The sequence below is a fragment of the Dipteris shenzhenensis genome, chromosome 21 (assembly GCF_047967505.1).
Source record: "Dipteris shenzhenensis isolate YYH24624 ecotype China chromosome 21, Dip_SZ_1.0, whole genome shotgun sequence".
Taxonomy (NCBI): domain Eukaryota; kingdom Viridiplantae; phylum Streptophyta; class Polypodiopsida; order Gleicheniales; family Dipteridaceae; genus Dipteris; species Dipteris shenzhenensis.
In genome coordinates this window covers 332,880-346,738 of record NC_141616.1, presented here as the reverse complement: position 1 = coordinate 346,738, position 13,859 = coordinate 332,880, and the positions used below count along the sequence as shown (strand labels likewise).

The 13,859-nt window shown below is 51.1% G+C and overlaps 1 protein-coding gene across 1 annotated transcript in view; it reads right to left on the bottom strand.

Annotated features, from left to right (window-relative positions):
- The window catches only part of ALN (allantoinase), a 282,875-nt gene that overhangs the window by 64,265 nt on the left and 204,751 nt on the right, over positions 1-13,859 (bottom strand). The window contains exon 10 of the mRNA XM_087392293.1: positions 12,836-12,962. Coding sequence (XP_087248419.1) covers positions 12,836-12,962 — 127 coding nt within the window. The remainder of the gene's footprint in view (positions 1-12,835; positions 12,963-13,859) is intronic.

Here is a 13,859-nt window from a genome sequence, read left to right as displayed (position 1 = left end):
ATGAAAGGCATATTCTGCTCTCTGATCCAACAATGTCTGCAAATGAGCCCTTGCTGCAGCAAGGCGCTCCTGAATCCAAGCATCTGTGGGCCTCTTCTGCTCTTCCCTCTGAAGGGACGCTAAATGCTGGCGTATCCTAATCTCACATCTGAGAATCTCACGTCTCCTAGAATCAGCGACTGTATGATAGTAGTCACTAATTCCGGATAAGGCTGCAGCTACTTGAGATGGGTGGACAGCTCCACCCTGTATGTGAGAAACCCAAATCTGTAAAATATCCTCCATGAGGCTCTCCTCTGCATAAAAAGCATCTGGAATCCTGGCATTGGCAGAGCGTCCTCTCCAATGAGGCTCAAGAATTTGCAACACCACTTGAAAATGATTTGAGGTGGAAACCCCAGTAGAAATGCATACAGATCCTCCTCTGTCAAGTGCCCAATCGTCTACATAAAATCTATCAATCTGTGCATGAATGGGCAGCATTTTTTGGAGCGGAAGGAGCCCCAAAAATGTCAGAGTTGGCCTCCTCACCTGGATTGGCGATGGATATTCCGTCAACCAATCCTACTCCACCTCCACCGGCCGTTAAAACTATTACTTTTTCTAAAGACGAGTTGCAGCAGCTCAAGAAGGACGTAGAGATTGAATGCTCTACCACGTTGCTAGCACGCATCTTTGGGTCTCACCCTTCCAGATCCCAAGCCAGAGATTGGATGCTTGCGGCTCTCCCCCTAGACCTCACTCCACGATTGTTAGATGTTCGTCTTCTAGGACGAGGTTTTTTCTAGGTTGTTTTTGACACTCCAGAGGCTGCGAGCACTGTGCTCAAAGCTGAGTTTTTACACCTGGGACACAGAAAGATCTTCTTTGATGCCTTTGATATTGGTTTCGACCCAGTGGAGGCAAGGAAATCTTCTCGCTCTTCATCAGATTTCCCAGGCTTCCCCAGGTTTACCATGGACTTCTTTCTGTTATTGGGGAGCATTCTTGCGTGGTTGTTGAGATCCCACCCCTCCCTGGGTTGCCATTGACTGCAGCAGAGGCAACCAAGGCTGATGGGGTACCTAGAGTTAGGGTCCTCTGTAAGGATCCTAACCTCACGATTGACCATGTTATGATCCAGCGCCCGGAGGGTTCCTTTTTTCACCAGAGAGTAGAGATTACAGGCAGGCAGGACCAGTGCAAGATATGCAGGACCATTGGACACTTTGCTAGGGATTGCCCTAGGAAGAAGAAAAGGCCCAAGAAGCCCTTTGGTACAGCTACCGCTCCACGGCCTCGACAGGGGGGTGGTACAGGTCCAACACTACTCCTCGGCCTTGACAAGGGGTGGTATAGGTCCAGCACCTACTCCTCGACCTCCGCATGGCGGTCGTCCTCAGGATGGTGGTGGTACAGGTCCAACACCTGCTCCTCGGCCTCGACAGGGGGGTGGTTCATGCCTCCACATGTCAAGTCAGGCAAGTTGCTTTCTGGCCATACTCTTTGGTCACCTACCTTGGGCACCAGGGAGGGCACTTCTATTTCAGTTTCACAGTTGGTTCTCCCCTTAGTTGTTAGACACGGAGTCATTATTCCCTCTAAAGCTCAGTGGATTATTCTCTTGATTGGAGGGCATAAGGTTGGTTTCCTTAACCTGTATGCCTCCAACATTAGAGGGGAACATGTCTTCATGTGGAAGGATTTGCTTCCCTGGGCCCGCATTGCGGATTCATGGGTGATTCGAGGTGACTTTAACATGGTTGAGTTACCGTCAAACAAAAAAGGGGGTAGAGAAGGAGGACTTCACTCTTTGGAGAGAGCAACTTGGGATGCCTTCCTTTTTCACTTCTGTGGCAAAGATACTTGGTTGGACGATGCCTTTCTTATTCAGCCACAGTCCCTCATGTTCTCTTGGTTGAACAGGAGGCAGCAGATGCCTATTCATGCACGCATTGACAAATTCTATGTACATGTTTGGGCACTAAACAAAGGTGGATCAGTATGCATTGTTGCTGAGGTTTCCACTTTAGACCACTTTCCTGTTGTGCTGGCTATCTCAGAGCCTCACTTGAGAGGCCGGTCTGCCAACATCAGGATTCCAGATGCCTTGTACACAGAGGAGGACCTTACAAAGGCAGCCCTACAGATATGGGTTTCTCATGTCCAGGGTGGGCAGCCTTTTCCATCACATGTAGCTGGTATTAGCGACTTCTACCTCTGAGTTTACCAGGAGACAAGATATTCTCAGAAGTGAAATTGGTGTTCGCCAGCAGTTGGCAGCTTTGCAGTGGGAAGAGCAGAAACGGCCTTCAGATGCTTGGATTCAGGAGCGCCTTGCTGCAGCAAGGGCTCATCAACAGATATTCCTTGATCAAAGAGCAAAGTATGCCTTTTATGCACGAGAGTCCTTTTGGATTCAGATGGGTGGCAGAGTCAATAAACATTTTTTCTCTACTCTTGGCCCTAGACATAGTAGAGAGAGTGTATCCCAGCTTATTGACTCACATGGGGTTTTACAGACAGATCCTGATGATGTCTTGCACATAGCTTCATATTTTTATGCCGCCCTTCTTAATTGGTGATCCTGAGATACACGATAGAGAGGATGCTAGACAGCTTGTTTGGTAGAGCATCCCTTTGTTGGTAAAACCGGATATGCATGTTTTGCTTGATGCACCTTTCACCAACACAGATTTCACAACTGCACTTTCAACCCTTCACTAGGGCAAGTGCCCAGGTTCGGATGGCCTTACACCTTCTTTTTTCATTGCATTTTGGGATATGATTGGAGACTATATTACTTCAGCCCCGCAGGGCATTTGGGACTCTGGCGAGATGCCTGGTCGCTAACGGAGGGTCTCATTCACCTTATCCCGAAACGAGGTTGCAGAAATTTAGTGTCCCAATGGAGGCCTATCACAATTCTGGGGATTTGTTACAAGATTTTGGCCAAGGTAATCAGCCTCTAATTACAGCCCCTTCTCCCAGATCTTATTCATGACACTCAGACGGCATTTGTGCATGGCAAAAGAATTTTTTATAACATTTTCTCTTTCTAGGAAGCTTTAGCGTGGGCCATGCAGAGCGGCCTGCTGAATCTAGCCATTCTACTTTTGGATTTTGAGAAAGCTTATGACATAGTAGATTGGGGTTTTTTGGAGGGCACCCTTCTACGTTTTGGCTTTACTGATCCTTGGATCAGAGGTGTTTCCTCTTTGTACAGATCAGCCCACAGCTAGGTACTTATTGGTGGGGTAAGGGGTGAGAGATTTCAGATTTCTAGATCAGTCCGTTAGGGATGCCCCCTTGCTCCTTTTCTTTTTTTGTTCGTGGCCGAAGCTATGAGTATCTACGTTAGATCTCAAGCTGACATCTTTGGGTTGAGACTTCCCATCAGAAGGGAAGAGGAGCTACTTGACAGTGAGTTGGCAGATGACACGACAGTTTACTTGGATGCCACTCCACAGACGCTCACTTCTTTTAGGACAGCATTGGATTTATTTTGCTTCGCGGCGTGGGCGCAGATAAATTGGCATAAATCCAATGGCTTTTGGATCAGTGATGAGGACACTCCAGTTTGGGGGCTTGACATTGGATTCACTTGGGTTCAGAGGGGTGTGCCTGTCAGGTATTTGGGCTGCCAGGTCGGCTTCGATATTTCTTCCACGCAGCAGTTTGCTCCTGTGTTGGAGAGCATCAAAAGGAAGCTCCTTTTTTGGAGCTCACCCAAGCTGGATCTTGCCTCTAGAGTTGTGGTAGTCAAGCAGATCCTCTTGGCCACGGTCTGGTTTGTTTGTTCATGCTAGTGCCATTCTAGGGACTTCCTCACTCAGCTCAGGAGACTGATCAGAAATTTTCTTTGGAGTGGGCTTAATGGCACAGCAGATGCATTAGCCAGGGTGGCTTGGGAGACCCTCATCCTCCCTACACAGGAAGGGGGTCTCAATATTATTGATCCAGATTTACAGTGTAGAGCTTTACTATGCAAGATGGTGGTGCGGGGACTTATGCCAGGGTAGGAACCGTGGAAGGCCTTTCTTATTAGCAGCATACAGAGGTGCACACCTTTTTCGGGAGGAGACTGGATGAGCAGTATTAGGTGGATCTTCACCACAGCACACCTCAGATCACCTTTGTCCCCTCTCATGGTTGCCATTCTGAAAGCTTGGCCTAGTTTCAGGAGCACTATTCGGAGGATTCCTCCTTCTTCTCGTGAAGAGATTGATAGGCAACCGATCATATGGAATGATATTATTTTAGATGATCATGGCAAACCAGTTGGTGCCTCACTCTACATGCAGTGGTCCAAGTGGGAGAGGGGCCCTGCATCATCTTTGGAGTCTTGGAAAGCTTTCCGCAGGCTTCCAGAGGAGACCAAATCTCAGTTGACAGGACATCTCAGAGGGAGTGTAGGGAGGATCTTGCAGATTGAGGCAGCCCTTCCAGAGGATTGGGTAGACACATATGATATGCCACTCACTTGCTCCACTTGGGCAGGTACTTTTACGAGAGGCGGTGTTCCTCTTCAGGTTTTGGCCTTTCGAGATGCACATGAGGATGCTTTGGTTTTTAGTGTGCATGATGGTGGCAGATTGCTCAGGTCCACAGAGGACATCTTGCTTGAGTCTGCTTTTTAGTTTATCAGGGTTGTAGGTCTTTTGGTGCAGGGATCAAATTCAAAGTGGTTCCTCAACCCAGACCCCCGGCTTCTCTCCACCAGATCTTGGAGGCTTTGGCTCTACAGGGGAGTTCCCATGAGGTATTTGCAGTGGGACCCTGAAAAGTGGGAGTGGATTGATGCAGGGCATCAAGAGAAGAGCATCCCCTTCTTTCTTTACACGGTCAGTAATGCCAGGAGATTCCAGCTCAGTAGTAGAGGTTGGAGACCTTCCAGAGTTCCCCATTGGGAGACATTTGATATCACTGCGGATTTGCAGAGGTGCTTCTGGAAGAGACTCTGGCAATCCCACAAGAATAGAAAGATCACTCTTTTCTTTTGGCTTTCTATCCATGGTGGGATTGCAGTGAACCTTTGGAGATCTAAGTTCGGAGCCCACCCTACTTTCCCTCGTTGCCTCTATGCTTTGGAGACTATTCAGCATTGCTTATGGGATTGCACACATGCGAGGATGATTTGGATGGGGGTAGCCAGGATTTTCAGTCACTTTGCCCACTTCCCATTCTTTATGAAATGAGGCTCAGTAGCTTGGCTTTCTCTTATAGGGCCTCACGTATTCTATGAGAGACTTGACTCCTCTTGGGCCATTTCGATTCGACGTCATCAAGTTGAGTCCTATTTCTTGGATGTAATACCACACCTTTCTTTTGCAGCTGTACATGCCTCTGTCGATACCTCTTGGGAGATTCTAGCGAGCATAGCAGCCTAGCATATCTGGAGAGCTAGATGCACAGAGGCTTTAGAGGGTACTCAAGTTCATCCCTCGCACACATTGGCTAGTATATGGATAGACACTGTACATACTTTGATGGCCATATGGACGAGTATGCACGGAGACTCCCGTGCAGCCTCAGCTAGGAGGGCTTCTTTCTTCAGGGAATGAAAGGATTCTCCTTTCTTCTCTGAGACTCCTACAGGGTTGAGGTGGCACTTTCAGCCTCATGATAGGGCATCTGAAAGCAAAATGCTCCTCCGACTCGATCTCCTGTAAGTCGCAAAGTGGGCAAAGGCGGTCCTCTCGTGGGATACCCTCTACACGTCCACTCTCGATCCGTAATCGGTGTGATGAGACCCTAAACTGACCGAGGGAGATCCGGAGCGCATGTGGTAGATGAAGTTGTGTGTAACCCGGAGGTGTGATGAAGCCCTCCTGTGAGATCTGGAGGCAGTGTCGGCGGTAGAAGTCGAGCTTCACAGGAAGCTCGGAGTGAAGAAACCATGTCCGCCAGGTGTGGAGCTGGAGCAGATCCGCCCGAATGAGCCGGTTGACCTCCTGGTCAGTGGGGGAGAGAGGAGATGGTGGAGCGTCGAGGCTGTACTGAAAAGGAGGCAACCGGTCTAAGTCGAGCCCCAGTCGGGTGAACCAACTGGAAAGACGACTATACCAGCATCGCTGGTCCCCATCAACGGATAAGGCCATAGAGGAGGATAGGGCTAACCAAGGTAGGCGGAGGCGACCGTTAGCGGAGGAGCCAAAATCCCTGACTCTCTGGAGGTAGGTGATAGCCTGAAAAGCCGCATCAAGCTGTAGGGGTGAGGCGCCGAACTCTGCTAGAATGGTCTGGTGTGGTACCGATGGTTTGCTACGGATCATCCGAGCAAACATCAGTATCTGCAGGCGCTCAACTCGAGCCCACTCTGTGTCTGAAAGGTCGACTCCCCACCAAGGGCTACCATACATGCCTGCTGGGCGGACCAAAGAATAAAAAAGGAGAGACTTGGTCCGCGGATCCTGGAAGTGGGAGTGGTAGCACTGTCGCTCTAGCCTGGCAAGAGAGGCATATCCCCGGCTGATCCTGGCCTGCATGGCCGGGCGCATCGTGAAGATCGGGCCTGAGAAGACAATGCCCAAGTATGTGTAGGAGTCAACTATCTCAACAGGGTCGCCGGCGAAGAGGAACTGCTCTCGGTGCATAGCGGGTCTGGAAGTGTTGAAGATCATCACCTTGGTTTTCCCAAGATTGACCTTCAAGTCATGTGTATCACAGAAGGCCTGAAGTCCATCCAAGTGTCGCTGAAGACCAGTAGCAGAAGAGGATAGTAGTACTACATCGTCTGCGTATAGGAGAATCTGGATGGCAGTCCCCGCAAGAGAGCAGCCTGCACCTCCGAGTGTCCTGATGGTGGTCTCGAGCTCGTTGATGTAGAGGCCAAATAGATTCGGTGACAAGAGACATCCTTGTTTGACTCCGATAGTGCTCGTGATCTCTGGGGTCCAGCTGGTGCCAATCCTGACCTACCCCGTCACCCGCTCATAGAGAGCTACTACTGCCCAGATAATCGCCGAGTCGTAGCCTAACTCCTGGAGACGTCTGATGAGTCGGGCGCGGGGAACAGTGTCAAATGCCTTGCGGAAATCCACAAAGCAACAATATACTCTCTGTCTCCTGTGTCTGGCCTCCTCAATGATCCCTCTAAGTGTAAAAATGTGATCATAAGTCGAGTGATCCATCCGGCCTGTCCGGATGCCCTGAGCCCCTGTATCTCTGCGCGAGCACTGACCTCGCCATCTAACACTGATGCATAGATCTTGGACATAACATGTCCAACCATGATGGTCCTGTAATTCCCTGGATCCATGGGATCTCCTGCTTTGTGGATGGGTGTGATAGTGTTCAGGGTCCAGGCTCTGGGGAACCCGTGACAGACAGCTTCATTGAATAGCTTTGCCAGGATGGGGGCTAGAGTTTTGATGCCATAGGCAACAAACTCTGTGCATAGGCCCTCATGATCCTTAGCTCGACCGTTATGAAGCTTATGTGCTGTGTGGGTGACTCCCTGGGTTGTGAAGAGGATACAAGAAACGGGGCGGGGGGTGGCTGAGAGGTCGAGGGGGGGCTGATCAGGGATATCATAGAGTGTGCGTGCGTAGGTGTGCCAGAAGGAAGTGTCCGTGAGGGGAGAGGGGGATCGGCGTTCTAGGAATTTCCTCCAGAAATCCTCGGAGTTGCTACTAAACAGAATGTTCAGTAGCGTATCCTCATAATGGCGCAAGAAGGCTAGCTTCTTGCGACGGACTAGTCGACGATAATCCCTGGTGAACATTCTGTTTAGTAGCAACCGAACATCCTTGGAGTTCTCTCAACATCCGACACGGGGGTATCCCTGGTGAGACGTGGGTTGGCCCTAGCGTTTCGCTGGGTTGTGAGTCGGAGTGCGCGGCGTAATGCTTTGCACTCGTCATCATACCATCTGTTGCAAGGGGTAGAGCCAGCGGGTGGAGGGCGGGTGGACCGGGCAGTGGAAGGAAAGATGTGGCGGGCTGCATTGTGAAGGGAGTGGGTGATAAGGGTGGCTCGATGATCTAGAGAGGGTATGGTGCCTATGTGTCTGAGGAGGGAGGCTAGGTGAGCTGAGTAATCAGGTGAGAGGTTATGATCGAAGTGTATATCATGATAGGTAGTATAGTGCGGGGTGTGGCTGGGAGGGGCTCGCGACGCAAGTATATGAAAGAAAAGGTAAGTGTGATCGGCTCCTGGGGGTAAGGGTGCAGTGCGGAAGTCAGTGATCTGTGGGGCTAAAGCAGGAGATCCGAGAATATAGTCGACGACACTGGCTCCTCCGCCATGTGGGAAACATGTGAAACCAGAGGAGGCAGGCCACCGATCTAGTCCATTGTAGATGACCAGATCATGTATACGTCCAAGGTCCAAAAGAGCCTGCCCATACCCAGTAACGGGAGCGCGACTGTCAGCCGAGGAGCGAGGGAAGCCCGAGTCCTCTGTGTCCATCTCAGGTAATAGGACCGGATCTGAGTGGAAATCCAGGAGTGATGTCTGACGTGCACCTGTCCTTGCATTGAAATCCCCAACTAGGAGGACCTCTCCACGTCTGGAGAACTCCACAATGTCTGAGTAGAGATCTAGATAGGGGGATACCCCCTGTCCTCGCGAAGTATCCGTGCGAAATGTGACGTCTCGGGAGGAAAATAGCAAACTGCAATAAAGAGGTCGCGTGTGGAGGGGCGTCGGAATCGGAGCCATAGGTAACGGGCATGGGCATCCCGTCTAACCACGGATGTCAAGCTCGTGAGCGCTGAGCGAAGGAGTACTGCAACTCCGCCTGACCCTCGGACCCCCCCAGTATATCTGGTCTCCTCACGGAATACTGACTCCCAGGTATAGCCACTGACCAAGGGGAGAGGGCGCTCGGGGCTCTCATGTGTCTCTGTATAGAAAGCGATGTCGCGTCCAGTGTATGACTCTGAGAAGTTCCCAGGGTCAGACCAGAGGGTACCATTACAGTTCCATATGGTGCATGCCAAGGGTACTGTGTGCTGAGTCTGAGTCTCATAGACCATGTCTCCCTATTTGGGGGGGGAGTCAACTACCATGTCTGGAGTACCTGGTGGGGCTCGACGGCGGGGGCCAACTAACAGGCGGCCATCTCGGACGACAGCCCACTTCCCCTCCTGACGGGCTACATCTCGCTGCTGAAGCAGGGTGCGCCGCTCTTCCACCTGCATAGGTGTGAGATCCTCATCCATGAAGATAGTAGGGTGGTCCCGTAGTGTAGTACGCTGCCTGAGTGCTGCAAGTCGAGCCTGAGTATCCTTGAATCGGATGATGAGTGGCTGTGGGCGCGTGGGATCCCGTCCTGTGCACCATGCATGCTCGATCCCATGCTCGACGAGGCCGAGGGTAGAGGTCACAAAAGCAGTCGCGTCCGCTAAGGGGGTGAGTGAATCTGCGCGGGGGATACCCCGTACTCGGATGTTGAGAGCCTTACTGGCCCTCTGTTCCTGCTTGGCGATGGTGGCTGAGACTGCTGCTTTGGGTGCTCGTCTCGCAACGTCCACCCATCTGGTAGTCTCCGCAATAGCAGTCTGGATAGTAGCAATCCGCTCCTCTACCTCTGGTGTACTGCGCGGGGCCGCTGTGACTGTAGCAGTGAGAGAGACAACCTCCTGACGGAGGTGAGTGATCTCCTGGCGCATGCTCTGAATAAGCTGGTCTTGTGCTACGGTGTGATCCCGTAGTCGATGTAGCTCCGCAAAGATGTAATCTATCGTCTCAGGTGGGACCCGGGGGGGTGCGAACTGGGACATGGCGTATGGCTGTGGAGGCGTGGGCGATAGGCTAGCTGTATATGGCAGAGGAGTGGAGAAAGGCTGCTGGGTGAGGGGAAGGGGGGACATAAGAGTGGTGGAGACAGAAGGAAGCTGTGTGGGGGGTGAGGAACTGTGACCCTCTCCTGTGGGGGGCAGGCTGAGTGGTACAGTGGTGGGGGGGCAGTGATTGGAGTAGAGATGATGGCTACGGGAGAAAGAACTGCATTGGTGTCCATTACACCCGATGTTTTCAGGGCTGGTTGGCTGTCAATTGCTAATCCACTCCTAGAGATGCGCTTTGTGATCTCTCCCACAATTGGCTTCGGAGACTATTTGGGTTTGTGGACCATTGTAGGACTTGTTCAAGTGCACGATTTCCAGGGGAGGCAGATCTTGTGCAGCATTGTTGTAGGGGTGCGCAGGCCTGCGCAAGGCCAGTGGCAAGCCAAGGCTTGCAGCATACAAGGGCCCTCAGACCACGGGAAGGCTGTGGGAGGGTGTGGGGCAGAGGCTACGGGAGGGGGGGGTGGTGCAGAGGCTGTGGGAGGGGGGGGAGTAGAGTGGAGCTACGGGAGGAGGGGGGCAGAGTGGAGCTACGGGAGGGGGGCAGAGTAGAGCTACACGAGAGGGGGGGACTGAGCGACGAGGGAGGGGGCGAGCGACGAGGGAGGGGGAGGCGGAGCGACGAGGGGGCAGCGAGAGGGGCAGCGGGGGGGGCGTCGAGAGGCAGCGAGAGGGGCAAAGGGGGCATCGAGGGGCATCGAGAGGGGCAGCAGGGGGGGCGTTGATGGCAGCGGGGGGGGCGAGGGGGGCAGCGGGGGGGTGTCGAGGGCTGCGAGAGGAGCAGCGGGGGGGGCGTCGAGGGGCAGCGAGAGGGCAGCGGGGGGGGGTGTCGAGGGCAGCGGGGGGGGCGTCGAGGGCAGCGAGAGGGGCAGCGGGGGGGGGCGTCGAGGGCAGCAGGGGGGGCGAGAGGGCCAGCGGGGGGGGCATCGAGGGCAGCGAGAGGGGCAGCGGGGGGGGCGTCGAGGGGCAGCGAGAGGGGGGCGTCGAGGGCGGCGAGAGGGGCAGCGGGGGGGGCGTCGAGGGGCAGCAAGAGGGCAGCGGGGGGGGCGAGAGGGCAGCGGGGGGGGCCTGTGAGATATATAGGCTGAGAGAGAGAGAGAGAGATGCATTAATGTCCGCGGGAGGCCTCACGGGCCTATGGGACAAAGTATAAAGTACAACAAAAGGAAAAACTCATACAAGCCTCAATGGGCTGGGCAAAGTGTGCGTTGGAACCCTTGTTGAGTACTACATTGATCTACAGAGCTCAAAAGCTCGATCAAAATCAAGTATAAATCTGATACTAACTGAAACTAACGGAAGTGAGCAGCGAAAATATATCGGATCTGCATCTGTCGAGCTGTCTCACGCTGTAGTGGCAGGGGAGGGCGTGGTCTCCTTGATCTTTGAACCCACAAGGCTATGTTCAGAGTGACCCTTTGTCTTGGGCGGTCTCCCTTGAGAAAAGTTGTGATAGGCCGGACCTCAATAGAGTGTGCTCTAGTCGCTCTCTGTGCCGTAGGTGGTCTCTGTGTCCCTCTCTCTATGATCCAAGCTGCCCACATATCAGCTAGCTCCTCCTCCTCCATCCCGCTGTCTTGGAGATGATACCAATGCATAAAAGTATGTGGCGTCTCACTGTGTCCTGTTAGCCCCTATATCCTACGGTCCAGTCACCTCCTGCCGCTCTCTAATTAGAAAGGTTTTTGGAGGAGACTTTGGAAATTCCTCACCCATAAAAAAATCACTCTTATTTTTTGCTTTCTATTCATGGAAGGATTGCAGTGAACCTGTGGAGGTCCAAGTTTGGGGCAGACTCTACTTGTCCTTGATGCCGTTTTGTTGTGGAGTCTATTCAGCATTGTCGATGGGATTACAAAGACGCAAGGATCATTTGTTGGAAGGGGACTTCCAGGATTTTTAGTATGTTTGTCCCTTTCTTTATGACATGGGGCTCGGTAGCTTCGCCCTCTTTTCCGGGACCTCAAGTTTTTCATGAGAGACTTGATTCTTCTTGGGCTCTCTTGATATGATGACATTTAGTTTAGTCATGCTCTCAAGATCATGTTCGCTTCTCACATTTCAGGCCCGGGCATGCATCAGTAGATTCTGCTTGGGAGATATTGGCGAGTATTGCAGCATGGCATATGTGGAGAGCTAGATGCACAGAGGCCTTGGGATGGATGCCAGGTTCACCCTTCTCACACTTTGGCCATTATTTGGATAGATACTATTCATATACTGATGGACATTTGGACGAGTGTCCGGGGGACCTCACGAGCAGCTTCTTCTAGGAGGGCTACATTCCTTAGGGAATGGAGAGGCACCCCGTTTTTCTCGGAGTCCACTACAAGTTTGAGATGGCACTTTCAGCCTCAGCCTTGGTTTATTTCTTGTTCGCATTGAGGAGATTTTCATTGGCCCCTTCTAAGGTGTTCTTTTTCATGCTTGCATGATGTATTTCCACATTGAGCTTACTCTAGTGGGGTTTTTTCATACTTAATAGAAGTCCTTTCCTTGGGGGGGGGGGGGGGGGGGGGGGGAGAGATATGAGGAAGATCAAGCCTAAGAAATTCCCCAAGTGGAAATAGTCTTCCCCAAATAGCTACTGTCTTCAGCTTGGAAAATGTACTACTAAAGGAAGTGACCTCTGGAAATTGATATGGACTCTCAAGCAGAGAACGGTATGGAATGGCAATGGATACTTTATGGCCATTGATTCTATTTGATCTTTAAATTTGCATACGAAGGTTGCCTTGGAAGATGTAGGACTACTCCCATTGGTTTTCAGAATCTCTGCTGTACAAGTGAAGTATTCAAGAAAAGTATACTAATGTGCTGGAATCTCTGGAAAAAGAGCGACCACAAGTGGAAGGATTTGAGATCCATTACACCTGAGTTTGCTCTCACTGAATTTAAAGATTGCCAGGCGCCTTTCAAGAATAATTACCAAGAGCTAACCCAAGATACTAGTGATTTCAGTTTTCATTTGATGTTTTACCTACCAACATGTAAAGAATGAGAAGCAGCAATCTTTTGAGGTTTAGCCTTTGGATTCAACTTACTAAAAAATTTATGTGTACCTTTAGTAGGTCCAGTGTATCAGTTGAATCAGATAAATGCACGATATGAATATGTCCACCTTCAGCTAAGCCACCCATGGATGTATCTTTGGCAAGATTGACCAGTTCCTCAACAGCTGCTTTTTCCCTGATAGAAATATATACATAGTGCAGCAGCAAGTATTTTAGCCTCTATGAATCAAGGGAATACTGAAACCCTTAAAAAATGTTACACATATTAAGCAAGGCTAGTGTAATATAATAGAATCTGCAGCAACTCACATTGTATAAAATTTGAAAACTTGATTATGCCTTGGTAAAATAAGTAACATAAGACTAGCTAGATTGATTTGTAAACTAGTAACAAGACAACCTAACTACAGAAGGACAAGCCATATCACAAACTTCCCCATCTTAGCAGAATGATATTCCTAATCATTCATATAAAGGGGATAAGTCCAAGTAGCATAGCTTCCCAAGATCCTTTAACTAAAGCAAAGCCACCTCACTCTCAAAAGTACATTTTTTTTGCACAAAAAGTAGTGCTAGTTATATTACTTGAAAGCGAGAGTACAAGAGGGCCTAAAGGCCAGCGGGCTGTAATCACAAAATGGATACAGCCCGAGGAGCCAAAATGCTAATTACAAGCCTCTCAGGGCATAATCATCGGAGAGTGGACAAACAGCCACGGTGGGGGGGCGTAATGCCACTGAAGACTCTGAGCAGAGTGCTGGAAGAACAGCTCCCGGTGGTCCCAGTCGCGAAGAAAGCGCCGTCTCTTTTCCTTCCCTGCCCGGGACTCCCCCTGAATCTGATCCCACTGACCCTTGAGCGTGTGAATGATCGTGCTCCAAATGTCTACTAGGGTCTGGGTAGCTGAAGAAGCCTGATCTCCTACGGTCTGCGCGCATCTGGAAGTCAAGATATGCCAGCCTGTAATGCTCCCTATGATCTCCCAAACTGGGTGCCGAGTCATCGCTGCTGCATCTGTCTCTGTTAGATGCCAAGGGAAGCTGTCCATGTATGCCCAGGTGGCCTGCGTGAT